Source organism: Elgaria multicarinata, chromosome 3 (genome assembly GCF_023053635.1).
Source record: "Elgaria multicarinata webbii isolate HBS135686 ecotype San Diego chromosome 3, rElgMul1.1.pri, whole genome shotgun sequence".
NCBI classification, from domain to species: domain Eukaryota; kingdom Metazoa; phylum Chordata; class Lepidosauria; order Squamata; family Anguidae; genus Elgaria; species Elgaria multicarinata.
In genome coordinates, this window is record NC_086173.1 from 85,517,442 (window position 1) to 85,531,016 (window position 13,575).

Consider the following 13,575-nt stretch of genomic DNA (forward strand, 5'->3'; position numbering starts at 1 on the left):
CGAGGAGCTGGGACCCGCACACGTGGCGCAGAGCTCCTCAGGAGCACTGCACCCCTTGGGGGTGGGGGGAGTGGGGAATATATATATATATATATATATATATATATATATATATATATATCCTTTTGTGCACAAGTGCTCATGCCCATCTTCCCCTTTAAGAAAAAAAACCAAAATGGCGGGCGTGAAGCCTCTCCCTCTGAGGTTGCCACATGCCAACATGCCGGGATCGCCCTGGGATTTCGCCCCATCTAGCTAAGGCCCTGGTGAGACTTTTTCTCCCTGAGTTTACAGTCATTTCTAAAAACTACAAGACTCTTCTCTTCAGCTATCAGAAACCTATCACCTGTTATAACTGCTTATAACATACTGATAATGTATGTTGGTGATATACACAATTCCAGGCATAGTGGCTTCTGGAGAGGAATTAATGAAATCTCAGTAAGGGGAAATGGTAAAGGGCACTTCCTTTGAGTGCTATGGCAAAACTTTTATTATTCTTTTATAAGAGTGAAGAGCAGCAAGGAAATTGTAGCCATGTAGCATAGTCAGGGCGGGCTGCTACCTCATTATAGCACTTATTTGCATTGCTGAGCAAGGTCTGCATGAATAATTCTTTGTGCTCTTGTCTTGCCGCCTTCTCCTCCTCTTGCTATGCATATAGAGTTGTAACTGTTCATTTCAAAGCTTTCACACTCACCGCTTTAGGACACAAAGAACCATGATAACAAAATACAGGATTTGTTTCTCTTTCAACTTATTCCCATGGGTCTTCCTTCCCGACAGATGATGAACATCTGCTGCTAGAAACTGATTAATGGAGCGTGATCTGTCATTAGCATATTTCAGAAAATGTATCTTAGGTTCTGTCCTTAGAGGGGAGAGGGTTATTGTCTTGTATAGGTGTGATCCAGCATACACCTTCAAGGTGTTAAAGAAGTGTCAGTTGTTATTGGTCCTAGGGAGTACAGAAAAATGAAAAAAAATGAGAAAGAAATGCCTCTTTGTTTCTGTCAAGGTGCATCCCAGGTTAGTGTAGCCAAGTGCCATGAATCTATAAGTAAGTTTATGATCTGAGCTTTGCCAATGACGTTTCATTTTTCCTTGCTCAGTAGAACAGCACATACATGCTAGCAGAAGTGTTCAGTGCCTCAAAGTCTGGTGGCGGAGGATACACTGTTTTACTACATGGAGATAGTTCACAGGTAGTCTACCTCTGAGTATTAGATACTGAAGGCAAAAAACACAGGAGGACTTTTGCATTCATATGCTTATATATTTTCCCCAGACTTTATACTGTTAGTTTTACCCTACCCAGTGCCTGTTTACCTTACACTGTGTCTGTTTGCTTTCTCTTCCCCTCCTTATTGTTTTATCATGGTTTTATTAGAATGTAAGCCTATGCGGCCGGGTCTTGCTATTTACTGTTTTACTCTGTACAGCACCATGTACACTGATGGTGCTATATAAATAAATAAATAAATAATAATAATAATAATAATAATAATAATAATAATAATTGAAGGGGGAGTCCACACACCGTTCCGAAGGCGCCCCGAAGCCCCTTGAGGGCACCCTGAAAATGGTCGTGTAGCACATACCTTAATCGTCCCCAGAAGAGGCGGAGGAGGAGGCGTGTTTTGGCAGCGCAGACTGTGGGCGGGCTGCTCCTGGCTCCGTTTTCCTTTAGCCAGCAGGCCCTGCGAGAGCTACCAGCAGTGGGGCGGCAGCGGGGGCGGCCCCTGTGCGGTCCCGGGGGCGTGGGCGGCGCCCTCCCCTTTCCTCGCCCGTCGGCTCTCTTCCCTCCCACGACCCAGCTCCGCTGCTGGTAGCTCTCGCAGGGCTGCTGGCTAAAGGAAAACGGAGCCAGCAGCGGGGCTGGGTCGTGGAAGGGAAGAGAGCCGACGGGCGTGATTAAAATTCCTGGTCAAATGAGGACTGAAGACAGACTATTACTGTCCCTTTCCATTTACCTCTGCCTCTCACACCTAATTTCCAATCTTATCTGGCTTTGGGGTACTTAGTACCTTGCCTCTATGGCTTGAATCCTACTGAATGGTGCTCAATGTGGTTTGTACCATGGAATTGTAGGACAGGGCGGCAGGATGATATATAAATAGGAAAGCATTGGGAAAAGGTGGAACGGCATCCTTCAGATCAATTTCAGGATGAAATTGGACTTGGAGAAAACCCGTGAGCATGTTTACTGCATGAGATTTAACTCCAGAGCATCCCCCAAAGGGTGAAAAGATCACACCCACAAATGGTTTCATTTCCTTTCTGGACACTGCTAATTTATCCTTGTCAGACATAATTTATCCCTGAGCCTCATAAGCATACATCTGAGAGACATACTGTTTTTCCCTGCAGGATGGATGTAAGCCAATGTGGGGAACTTGTTCACCTCTAGGAACTCCTGAAAATATGTATCATGAGATGGAGAAGTGCAGCGACTCTGCATATTAAATTGACACGTAATTAGATAAATGGTGTGAGCCTCATGAATATTAGCCATGGAATGGCATCCGTGTGGCACTTCTTTTGCAGTACTATTTGCATAATTTTAGGGTGGCTGGAAAAGTAGCCTTTTTCAACATGCTTGAAAGATGGTCTTGAGCTAACTGAAATGTGAATTCATGCATTCTTTTAGGCTCAGCAAATAGTCTTACTCAGAAAGAGTTAAAGGTTTCAGTGTAGCACTTCATTTTATAAGGAGAATAATCCTGTAATTCTGGGCTACCCCTCACCCATGGATTCCATTTTTCAAAATAATAAATTTTATTGAAAATTGTGATAAAGGCTTAAAAATTGTGAGTCTTGCAAATAAGAGTTGGATTCTTATGCATTTGCCTCAAAAAGCAAAAGGCATTGGGGTGCATTGGTTTTAGACTCTAATAACGTCTTTGCAACCATATAAGTTTTAACTGTTTTTACTGCTTTTCAATTATATATTGTTTTAACTTGGTTCATGGATTAATTTGTTTTTGCCTGTGCATATTTATTGTGCATATAAACTGTGCATTTATTTATTGAGATCTTAATGATATAAGGTAGGGTATAAACATTATAAATAAATAAATAAATAAATAAATAAATAAATAAATAAATAAGAGATTTTGTATTTTAAATGCATTCTAAGATTTCTAGGATTCTTCCAGTAGGATGCCATGGGTTTCATAGTTAAGAACATAAGAAGAGCCCTGCTAGATCAGATCAAGTGTCCATCTAGCCCATCACTTTATTCATACAGTGGCCAATCAGTTGTCATCCAGAAACCCATAAGCAAGAGATAGGTGCAACAGCACCCTCGTGCCCATGTTCCCCAGCAACTGATGTATATAGCTTACCACCTATATATACCAGTTGCTGGGGAACATGGCTTGAATTGCATAGCGACTGTCCCTGGATTTAATGGTTCCTTTGGAAGAGGGTTGTACTGTATTTTTTCCAGCTTTTTTATGGCAGGGGAAATGTTGACACCTTCAGCTAGGTATATAGGAGCTAGTTAGTTTAATAATAAAATCTAAAAATTCTAAACTGTGAACCAGGAACTCCATGGTACGAATCTCACCTCAACAACAAGAACTTAGGCAGCCTTGGAGACACTGACTTTCAGCCTCTGCTCTTCATCTGCAATAATATGCTTGCCTATCCAATGTGGCTTCTCTAAAGATTTCAGAGATAGTAGGACTGTTCACTAGTTTATCCCGCACAGGTTCATTCAACATATGAGCAGAAAGCAGAACCATACACGGTGACTGACAGAGGCACATCTCCTGGTCATAAACCCCAAATGAATGCAGTCAGATGTTTGCTTGAAAGGGGCTTCTGTGCATACAACTCTTCCATGTGATTGGAAACACCGAGGTGTCCTGATTACATGAAGGAGTCTTACGCGCAGACACTGAATGCACAGATGTTGGAGGCAGAGCAAACAGGCTGGGATAGTTCTGTATAGACCTGATGCATGTGAAGCAATTTGGATACAAAGCACCTATATAAATGTTGATACCCCAACATCTAAATCTGGGGCCTGGGAGGGTGGGTTAGCATTGTTTTGTGTTCCCCCATTTATAAAAAACTTTTTTTCAGGGAGTCAACATATCAGGGCCATCCTTCCCTTCTGTTCTTTTCCTTTATATATTCATGCTCTAGACACAAAAGGTTTATCATAAGCTAAATGGGACATTTTTATAGGAGCCCCTTATTATAATATTGGCAGAACATCAGTGGGCTGCTTGTAGTCCCAAAAGATCATTTTAGGATGTGAAAAGGTTTTAATCCTTGTGTCCTGGCAAGATTCCAAATTTGTACTTACTATTTTTTCTAGCATATTAAAAAGACAGCCTGCAGCTTCACTGTGATATGGCATTATAAATTCCTTCAAACATACGCCATGGTTTGGTGCTATATTGTGCTGCAGAGATGGTATTTTAATCCAGATGTAGTTGTATTTAACTGGCAAATAGAACATCATCCATATCTGTATACAAAAAGCTTCAAAGGGTTCTTTTGGATTCTTTGTAAATGAAATGCAGTGTTTAAAAGTATGATTGTTGCAGTAATGATAGTATCTCCATTCTACACTAGTATTTGTGTGTCATGCTGGCACTAGCTGGAACTGGCATGCTGCGTTTTTGTTGATTTTAGAGTTATGTTGGATCAAATACAGGAAATCATACATTGTACTAACACAAGATTGCTAAGTTTCACGTGGGGCTCAGCAATCACTACATGTCCAGGTGCACAATAGCAATCATTAAATAGCCTGTCGTGTAGTTGTTATTTCAATAGATACAGTGACATTTGGCTGCAGTCCAGATTTCTAGGCATGACAGACTGGAGATGCACTGTGTACTATTCTTCTGTAATACTTTTGCTTGTTCTAACTAAAAGTACTTTTAAAAAGCAACTCCCATATTTTTTGCAATGAAGAAGAGACGTTTTCTTCAGTCCAGCACCCCCTATTTTCATGCAAAATGTATTCCTTTGCCTCTTCTATCCAGGTTTTGTTCTTGGTTTATGGCTTGACATGGGAAAGTCAAGCCAGAGTTCCTGGTTTGGACATTACACTAACCAAGTAGGAGAGTCTCTGGCTTGTTTAGGAGCCAAGCAAAAGCAATCAAGCCAACATGTGAGCCAGGCTTATATCTATTCACAATAGTTATAGACAGCCCTGCCTAAGTGATGTTATTGGGAGAGAAGAGGTGGACCTGAGGATTGTTCCAGCTGTACATTTCTGTGATTCTGCAGATCCAAGCAAGAGTGTTGGTCACCAGAATATTGCAGTGGATAGAACATTGGGTATCAGCTCTGGCTTCAAACGCTAATGAGTTGGTTATAAGGTTCATTGGATGCCTCTGGTCTGTGAGGAAATTTTCTAAACTTTTTCTTTATATCTTGTTTTTAATAGCTCTTGATCCATCCAAAGACCCGTGTTTGAAGGTAAAGTGCAGCCCACATAAAGTTTGCGTCACCCACGACTACGAGACGGCCATTTGTGTAAGCCGCAAACAGCTAGTACACAGGTAAGGATGTGGTGATTTGTGATTTCAATTATATAGCTCTGACTGCTCTGTCAGTGTGGTGACATTATGGCATCATGTAGCCAATTCGATTTGGCTATGTGGCATTGTCAGTGGGAAGAAATGAAGCCCTGTTGCTGAGACAATCAGGGTGATTTCCCTAGTCTTGCCATTCTGTGTTGGTGATTTCATTGCCTATCAGTGCCGCACAGCAAGACAAGAGGGCTGAATGGATTGCCTCGGCCACATGGACAACCTTCTTCTTCATCCTAACATCTATCCCTAAACACAGTGAACGAGCATTATACCCCCTTTTCACAAAGCCTAGCAAATAGTCAATGAAAGGACATAGGCTTAAATACAACATTGCGCTAGTGAAAATATGCCTTCTCCCTTGTACTAATGACGTGGATGAGGAGGTGCAGGGGATGCTTATCAAATTTGCAGATGACACAAAATTGGGTGGGATAGCTAATACCCTGGAAGAGAGAAACAAAATCCAAAGTGCTCTCGATAGGCAGGTGCACTGGGCTGAAAATAACAGAATAGAAGACTGTGGGAGAGACATCATAGCACTCTTTAAATACTTGAAAGATAGTCATGCAGAGGAGGGCCAGGATCTCTTCTCGATCTTCCCAGAGTGCAGGACATAAAATAATGGGCTCAAGTTACAGGAAGCCAGATTCTGGCTGACTGTTAGAGCAGTACAACAATGGAACCAATTACCCAGGGAGGTTGTGGGCTCTCCCACACTAGAGGCCTTCAAGAGGCAGGTGGACAGGGATGCTTTAGGGTGGATTCCTGCATTGAGCAGGGGGTTGGACTCGATGGCCTTGTAGGCCACCTTGCAGCTCAAGTATTCTATGATTCCCTCTCTCTTCCCCCACCTCAGCCTTCCATGTCCCCTGAAAATCTGCTCCAGTGGAGCTTCACAGCTCTTTGGAGTAGATTTTGAGGCAGCACAGGGGGAACTGCGCCCTTCCAGTTCCGATGACAAAAGCAGTTCTGGTAGTGGAACAGATTTTTGTTGTTGTTATTATTATCATTATTATTACTTTTATATACCGCCCCATAGCCAAAGCTCTCTGGGCAGTTTACAAAGATTAAATTTAGACTTTTTGCAGAGGGTAAAAAGGACAATGAAAATTGTCTCCCTGCACTACGTTTTGCTTAGCTTTAATTGGCATTACATTTTACCAGAGGCTTCTGAGAATAATTTGGTAGACAAAAAGTGTCTGTATAAACTTGCCAGATGTTGAAAGAACTGAACTCTGATAGCACTCCCTAGTCCAGACTTCCCCAGCATGGTGCCCTCCAGACTACAGTTCCCAGCATCCCTGACCACTGCTGGCTGGGACTGATAGGAGTTGAACTCCAAAACATCTGGAGGACACCAGCTTGGGGAAGCTGCCCAGGTCCATCAACCATTAAATGTCCAGCAATTTGTTCACTATTTTGACTCAGTACTGTTGGAGCCTTTGTTAGGGACCAGAGAGGAACAGTCAATGTAAACCAGGTGTGTGTGTGTTAAAAATCTGGACAAGTTCCCAGATCAACATCTGTCCCTCTAAACTGCAAATCAGGCCTTTCTGTTGACTAGAGGCAGCAGGATACACTGACAACTGCATCTATCTGAAAGAAGTAGAGCTAATCTTTCCTTCTTTCTGAAAAGTAATTCCAATAGTTAGCTAGCTCCCTGTGGCAAATAAAAGCTGTAAAATTGTTTCTCCCAAGCATGCAAAACTATCTGCATCACTCCTAATCTACAGGGTGTTTGATCCAAGCTGTGCCTAAAAGGAAATTCAGGAAGGGAAGATACTGATCATTGCATTAATTTCTGATCGTTGACTGCTTTTAAGAACTGAAGTCAGAGTTTGGGTATTATAAATTCATCTCTGTTTGCCCTGTTCAGGCTTTTTAGGTACAAAGTTTGGATTTACTAGCGTTACTACTAGCTTTTTCTTTCTATTTGGGGTGGGGAAAGGTTAGAAGCACTGTTTGCATTTTCTTTTAAGATGAGTTGAACACGAAGCCTATAAAATTGGACACTGCCATTAATTACTTTTTATCTCTTGTACATCTCCATGTCTCCCTCTTTTATGTACATGCTTTGCCAGAATGTTAATTAAGAGTTGGCTTAAATCCATGCACTCATTGAGGGACGGGCTCTTTATGTATTAAATGTCTGACCCCTGACTTTTAATAGCCCAGGCAAGGTGAAATAAGGTATGATTCCTAAATCATTTAATCCTCATTTAATTCTAAGTAATGTGTAGATGGGATGCTACTTAATGGTCTGAATATATGAACAGCCTACATTCATTGGTTGTTGATGTGTAGTGGTAAACCTGAAGTTAGTAATTAGGTATAATGTGTTGGATTAGACTCTGCATTGACTTATTCCAGCACCCTGTTTCTCTCTACTGCCAGCCAGATGTTTACAGGAAATCCACCAGCAGGGCTTGGAAATAGCCCTCTCCCATTGCTGTATCCCAGCCACAGGTATTCAGTGGCATATTGCTTCTGAACCTGGAGGTTCTGTTTAGCCATCATGAGTAATAGCAGTTGATAGACTTATCCCCGTAATCCCCCCTCCCCCTCCACATTTAAAGGCATGTAAGACAGTGGTCATCTCCACAGGTTAATCTATGCATTGTGTGAAGCATTTTCTTCAGACACAAATCTGAAAAGAGCACTACTCAGAAGCCAGTCAGAGAGCATTTATTTCAACCTCTCAAGTTGTTCTTGAGCAAAAGATATTCAAAAGATATGCAGCGCAAAACCAATGAATATAACTTATTAAGAGGTTCAGTTCTATCACCTGTGGGTTTAATTGAGATAATGGGTTTTAATCCCACTACAAGTATTAATTAGCTTATCAGTGTCAGGATACTTGTATTACTACCAGCACTTCTTTATGAATGGTCAGTGTAACAATTTTACATATATTTAATTTTTAAAGGAAATTCTTGCAGTCTATCCTTTTTGTACTTAATTTCCCTCTAACCTCACTGAGCCTCATAATTCATATCCCTCCCACACACACCCATGCATATATCTATCTGCAAATTTAGGATAACTCTTTGTGCATCTGATGAAGTGGACTGTAGTCCACAAAAGCTTGTGCCATAATACATTTGTTTGTTTGTTTTAGCTATTACAACCCCCTTTTCTGTTGTTTTTCAGCTACAGTCTGTAGAAACACTCTCTAAATTCCACTGGTTCAAAATAAAAGAACTCTATGAACTACTGTTGTTGGATTTGGTCGTCAGTTTTCTGCTTCCGTAGTTCATTTTCCAGTAAAACAGGGGAATGTGCACAGCTGCAGTTATCCACACTTTATTGCTATGACTTGCATAAAGATCTTTAAATGTCCAACTTTTAATGCTGTAGAATTGTTTTTAAAATGTAAAGAAAATATTCAGACGTTGTTGTTGAACCATGAGTTGTTGTTTGGTGTGAACCTAGCCGTGCTAACAAACCATGGTTTGTTATCCATGAACAATCCATGAAGAGAGCCCACAGTTTATTGTTGGATTGTGAACTGTAGGTTGTTTGTAGTTAGCAATCCATTGTTTGTTAGCATGGCTGGGTTCACACAACACAACAACCCATGGTTCAACAACAACACAGAGTTCAATCCATACTCAAGCTTGAGCATGGGTTGTCATATTGTGTGAATGCAGCCATTGGATTGGTTTCCTTTGGCCATTGTTAGTTGTGCGGTGGGCGGGTGGGGAGAGGGAGATATTATAGTTTAATGAAATGAACATTAGGAACTGGTATATATTCTTCCTGTCTGGTCTCTCTACTAGTTTTCCCATTTACATGACATTTACACAAACACTGAAAAGAAGGAAATACAGTAAGGTAGGACTTACTTCAGGTTTTTAAAAGTTCTGCCTTTTCTTGTTATAATGTAATTTCAAACATTGGCCTGGTTCACATGTCACATCAACCCAAGTTTGTTTGTTTTTTAAAAAAACCTGGGTTACCATGAATGAGCCAACATGCTAGTTGATGTGGTTTGATCACTCCTGCTGCTAGCAAATATGGCTAAGCAACTACTGGGTTGCTTAGTATGATGTCCCAAACCAGAACTCTGGTTTGTCTCTCCTACCGCTGGCTCATTCATGGTAACCCAGGTTGCTGTGACCTACAAACTGAGCCTTCTGTTATGTACCTTTTCCTTAACATCCACTAGTTATACATAAAACAAATGCAGCGGAATATGCTTTATATAATCATGAGAAAGTTGCCTTGGAGGTCAAGGGAAAAGGTATTACCAGACATTTTTTTAAAAAAAAGTAACAAAGAAAATTCAAAAGCGTTATAAGGCATTGTATCTTTCCTGTTTTACAAGATGGCCCAGGGAATTTATTACTATGCACTGAAGTTTCAATTTTTTGACAAAGAAATAATATACACCCAGAAATTTGAAATACCTGTTTTTTCCCTTGCTGATAGAAAACTGCAGTAACATTTATGTTGGGTAGGTTCCACTTAGTCCTACCTTTTCAGCAGTTTTGTTCATTCAAATAACCTAGAGGATTCTATAAAACAAGACTCAGGGCCTGTTCGGACAACATGGCAATCCACCATGGATCATTCAGAAACGTGATCCATGGTGGATTAGTGTGTCATACATCGTGGTTGAAATACCCACGCCCTCTACTCACCTGCTGTAGGTAGGGACAGCTGGGGCATCCATGGTGGTTCCCATGTCATTTGATGGGAACCTTCCCTCTCCCCATGATCGTGTGAATGAAGCTAGAGTGTACATAACTTACTTGTGAATGTTTACTTGACTTATGAATGTCTACAATTGGCTTATTTGAAACAACTGTGTTTGATAGGTCTTAACTTTGCTGTGAATATATAGTGAATTAGTTGTTTATATTTCTTTATGGATCCGTGAATGAATTCAATAGTTGGCAAGGTTGAAAGGATTATTTGAACCACATTGTCATTTCCTTTACAAAACTCATTTGTGAAAACACAACCTTTTTTTTTTTAACCTTCAGAACAGTTATAGCAAGGGCATTGAACTATATATAATCAAGCCAACAAGGGGGAATATATGTACACATGTGTTTGCAGAAACAAATCAAATGTCTACAAAAACAGTTCTTTGATTTGCATACCACTACATGACTCCTGTTCTCAACTTGTTCCTGTTTTTGTCTTATTCTCTGCAAGTGCTTAATGGTAGGGAAGGGCAAGATGAATGCCTTTCACATTGGAGTCAGAACTGTAAATGAGTTATGAGTAAGTCGATGCTATCTCTCCCTTTGGAGAGATCCTGGAAGTCCACTATTAAAGAACAAAAAAAGGTGGGGGGAGTTATGTTAGTAAATACGCTAATATTCTTTTAGTGTATCCTTTGTGCTTAGGGAGAGAATTAAGATTACACATGCTACAATAACTCTGACATTTTCTTCACTTATGCATGCTTCATTGAGCAACCTTCATGTTTCATTACTGAATGATTTGAAGACATTATTATTATTAATCATCTTAAAATAAACATCACCCATCACACCTATCAGTTTCCGGTGTGAACAAAAAGTGCTACAAGACCTTCATAACATAATTGTGAAGATTCTTACAACCTTAAGTCCCAACAATTCCCTGTCTACCCATCTCCATGCTTACAGGCTATAAAACTGGCTATAAGAGTTACTTGCCTTGCAGGATTATAATCAGACTCATTTTGAAGTGAAAAATAATTAGGCTTGAGATGAAGTTGGCTCCAGGTTTCAGGTAAGAGAAGATGCCCTGCTTTGTCAGCTGAAAAGTTCTTTCAAGGTGAATTGCATGGGAAAGCCAACTGAGAATAATGTGCATATGACCATTGTTTTGCAGTGTTTAACTCTTTGTCACAGTAGGAGAGCAATCTGGTTCCATACCATCACAGCATAAGAAAAAACATGACATCAAAGATACCAGAACTGGCTACCTCCCTATAAAATTTAACTAGCAACCTGCAAACCATATGTTGCTTGTTTATCTGTATATTGGTATATTTAGGATAATTATCCCCACTTTTCAGTCCAAAGGAGTCCCAGAATGACTCACATAAAATTTAAAAACATTAAGACATAAATCTTGGAATACAAAAAAGAGGGTGGGGGGAAACCAGCATAAAAAATATCTAGCATTTTATAAATAAATAAATAAATCTGAAGGCTTAGGGTGCTTCTACACTAAAAGCTGTATCCAGACTGCTGGAGGAAAGGTAGAAGACAATGGGTAGTATCCACTAGGGGCCATGCACACATGGCCAAACCCACCAGCCCAGGTCCTTGTGTGTTCACAATATAGCGTTTCCTGGGGCAAGCATTCATTTCTGGAAGGGGCAGGGAACCATACGGAAGGTACTGTGTGGTTGCAGAAGGAAGGGAAAATCAGCAAAAAATTGCCTTCACCCTCTGAAGAGATGCCATCTGAAAAGACAAGCAGTCAAAAGGTGTGCTGGACTGAGCCAGAGGTCTCTTCATGAAAAAAAGATCTATTAGCACATAGAAGGCTTGCTCAGAAGGAGGGCCTTTGCAGCTGCATTTACTAACAGCTCACACTTGAGGTTTGGGTGTGACTCTGCATTAAAGCAACAGTGTAAGACTGAGAGGCTGCGTTCAGATGACATGCTAATCAACTGGGTGGCGGTGATGATGATGATGATGATGATGATGATAATAATAATAATAATAATAATAATAATAATAATAATAGGAACAGAATGGGAAACAACTGTTGATTAGCGTGTTGTCCGAACTCAGCCAGAGAGTTGCCGGAAACAATGTTGATTAGCTCTTCCTGAATTCTGTTTGCTAGTGAACTGCTGCCTTGGCTGATTCCTGGTGTAAGTACTTCTATTATTTATTATTTATTATTATTTATTAAATGTATATACCGCCCCATATCCAAAGCTCTCTGGGAGGTTTACAAAAGTTAAAAAACAGTGGACATTAAAAAGTATTCTAGCCTGAACTTTGACTATGGCTGAGTTCGGACAACATGCTAATCAACGGTTGTTTCCCATTCTGCTCCTATTACCCCCCAAGTTGATTAGCGTGTCGTCCAAACTCAGCCTATGTGCTTTTCTCCTCTTTGTTTATCATGTTGCCTGTTACCTAAACTGGAGTTTGGCCCTCTGTCTGTTTGCCTGTGACCGGGGCTATTGAGGCCCTGCATTTTGCCTGAGCCCTGTTTGTGCTGACTATCTTGGAACTCCCTGGACCCTTAAATTCGTAACTGCTCAGATTATGGAAATGTGACACCCTGTTGAAGGAGGCAGGGGGTCTTTAACCCTTCCCCTGGTATGGTTCTGATCTGAATCAAGGTCCCCACAGCTGCAGTTTACATAGGTGAGAAAAACTTAAGTTGCTTCAATAGGAGTCTTTTCCAGAGCAAATTGCAGGCACTTGGAGACCAATCTGGATCAGGATTACAATGGGGGGCACGGGTAGAGGGGCCTTTCCCCCTCAATGAGGGTCTGATCTGGTTCAAAGGGACCTGTGCCTGAAATTTATATGGGGGGGGGGTAATCTTATGTTGGATGCTTTCTCTTAATACAAATTGTAGGTGTGGAGGAGGGCAAGTGGTTAAACCATCCAACCCATAACATGATTCCAACCCAGATTGGGCCCCTAACACCTAGAGAAACCCCTCCCACTGTAGTCAGCACCCAGGCCATGGAGGAAGGGGCAGGGCCAAGGCCAAAGAAAGATGCCCTGTGGGTCAGATGGGATGATGATGATGATGATGATGATGATTTATATAGCACCATCAATGTTCATGGTGCTGTACAGAACAAAATAAAACAGAATACAAAACACCCTGCCATATGGCTTACATTCTAAAATCACAATAACAAACAAACAGGGAGGGGAAAGGCCAACCAGAATGGGGGACAATAAAACAACAAATAATAAAAACTAGTATCGTCACACTACAGATTGTAAGCTTTCGAAGCGTTCATCCAGTCCCAGACCAGCAGTTTCCCATCCCTGGTTTTGGGGAAGCGCAACCCTGTACAGGACAGGATTTA

At 41.0% G+C, this 13,575-nt stretch overlaps 1 protein-coding gene across 3 annotated transcripts in view; it reads left to right on the top strand.

Annotated features, from left to right (window-relative positions):
- Positions 1-13,575, top strand: part of SPOCK1 (SPARC (osteonectin), cwcv and kazal like domains proteoglycan 1) — a 512,554-nt gene that overhangs the window by 289,990 nt on the left and 208,989 nt on the right. For all 3 annotated transcript variants that reach the window (XM_063120773.1, XM_063120774.1, XM_063120775.1), the window contains exon 4: positions 5,414-5,528. In XM_063120773.1, coding sequence (XP_062976843.1) covers positions 5,414-5,528 — 115 coding nt within the window. The remainder of the gene's footprint in view (positions 1-5,413; positions 5,529-13,575) is intronic.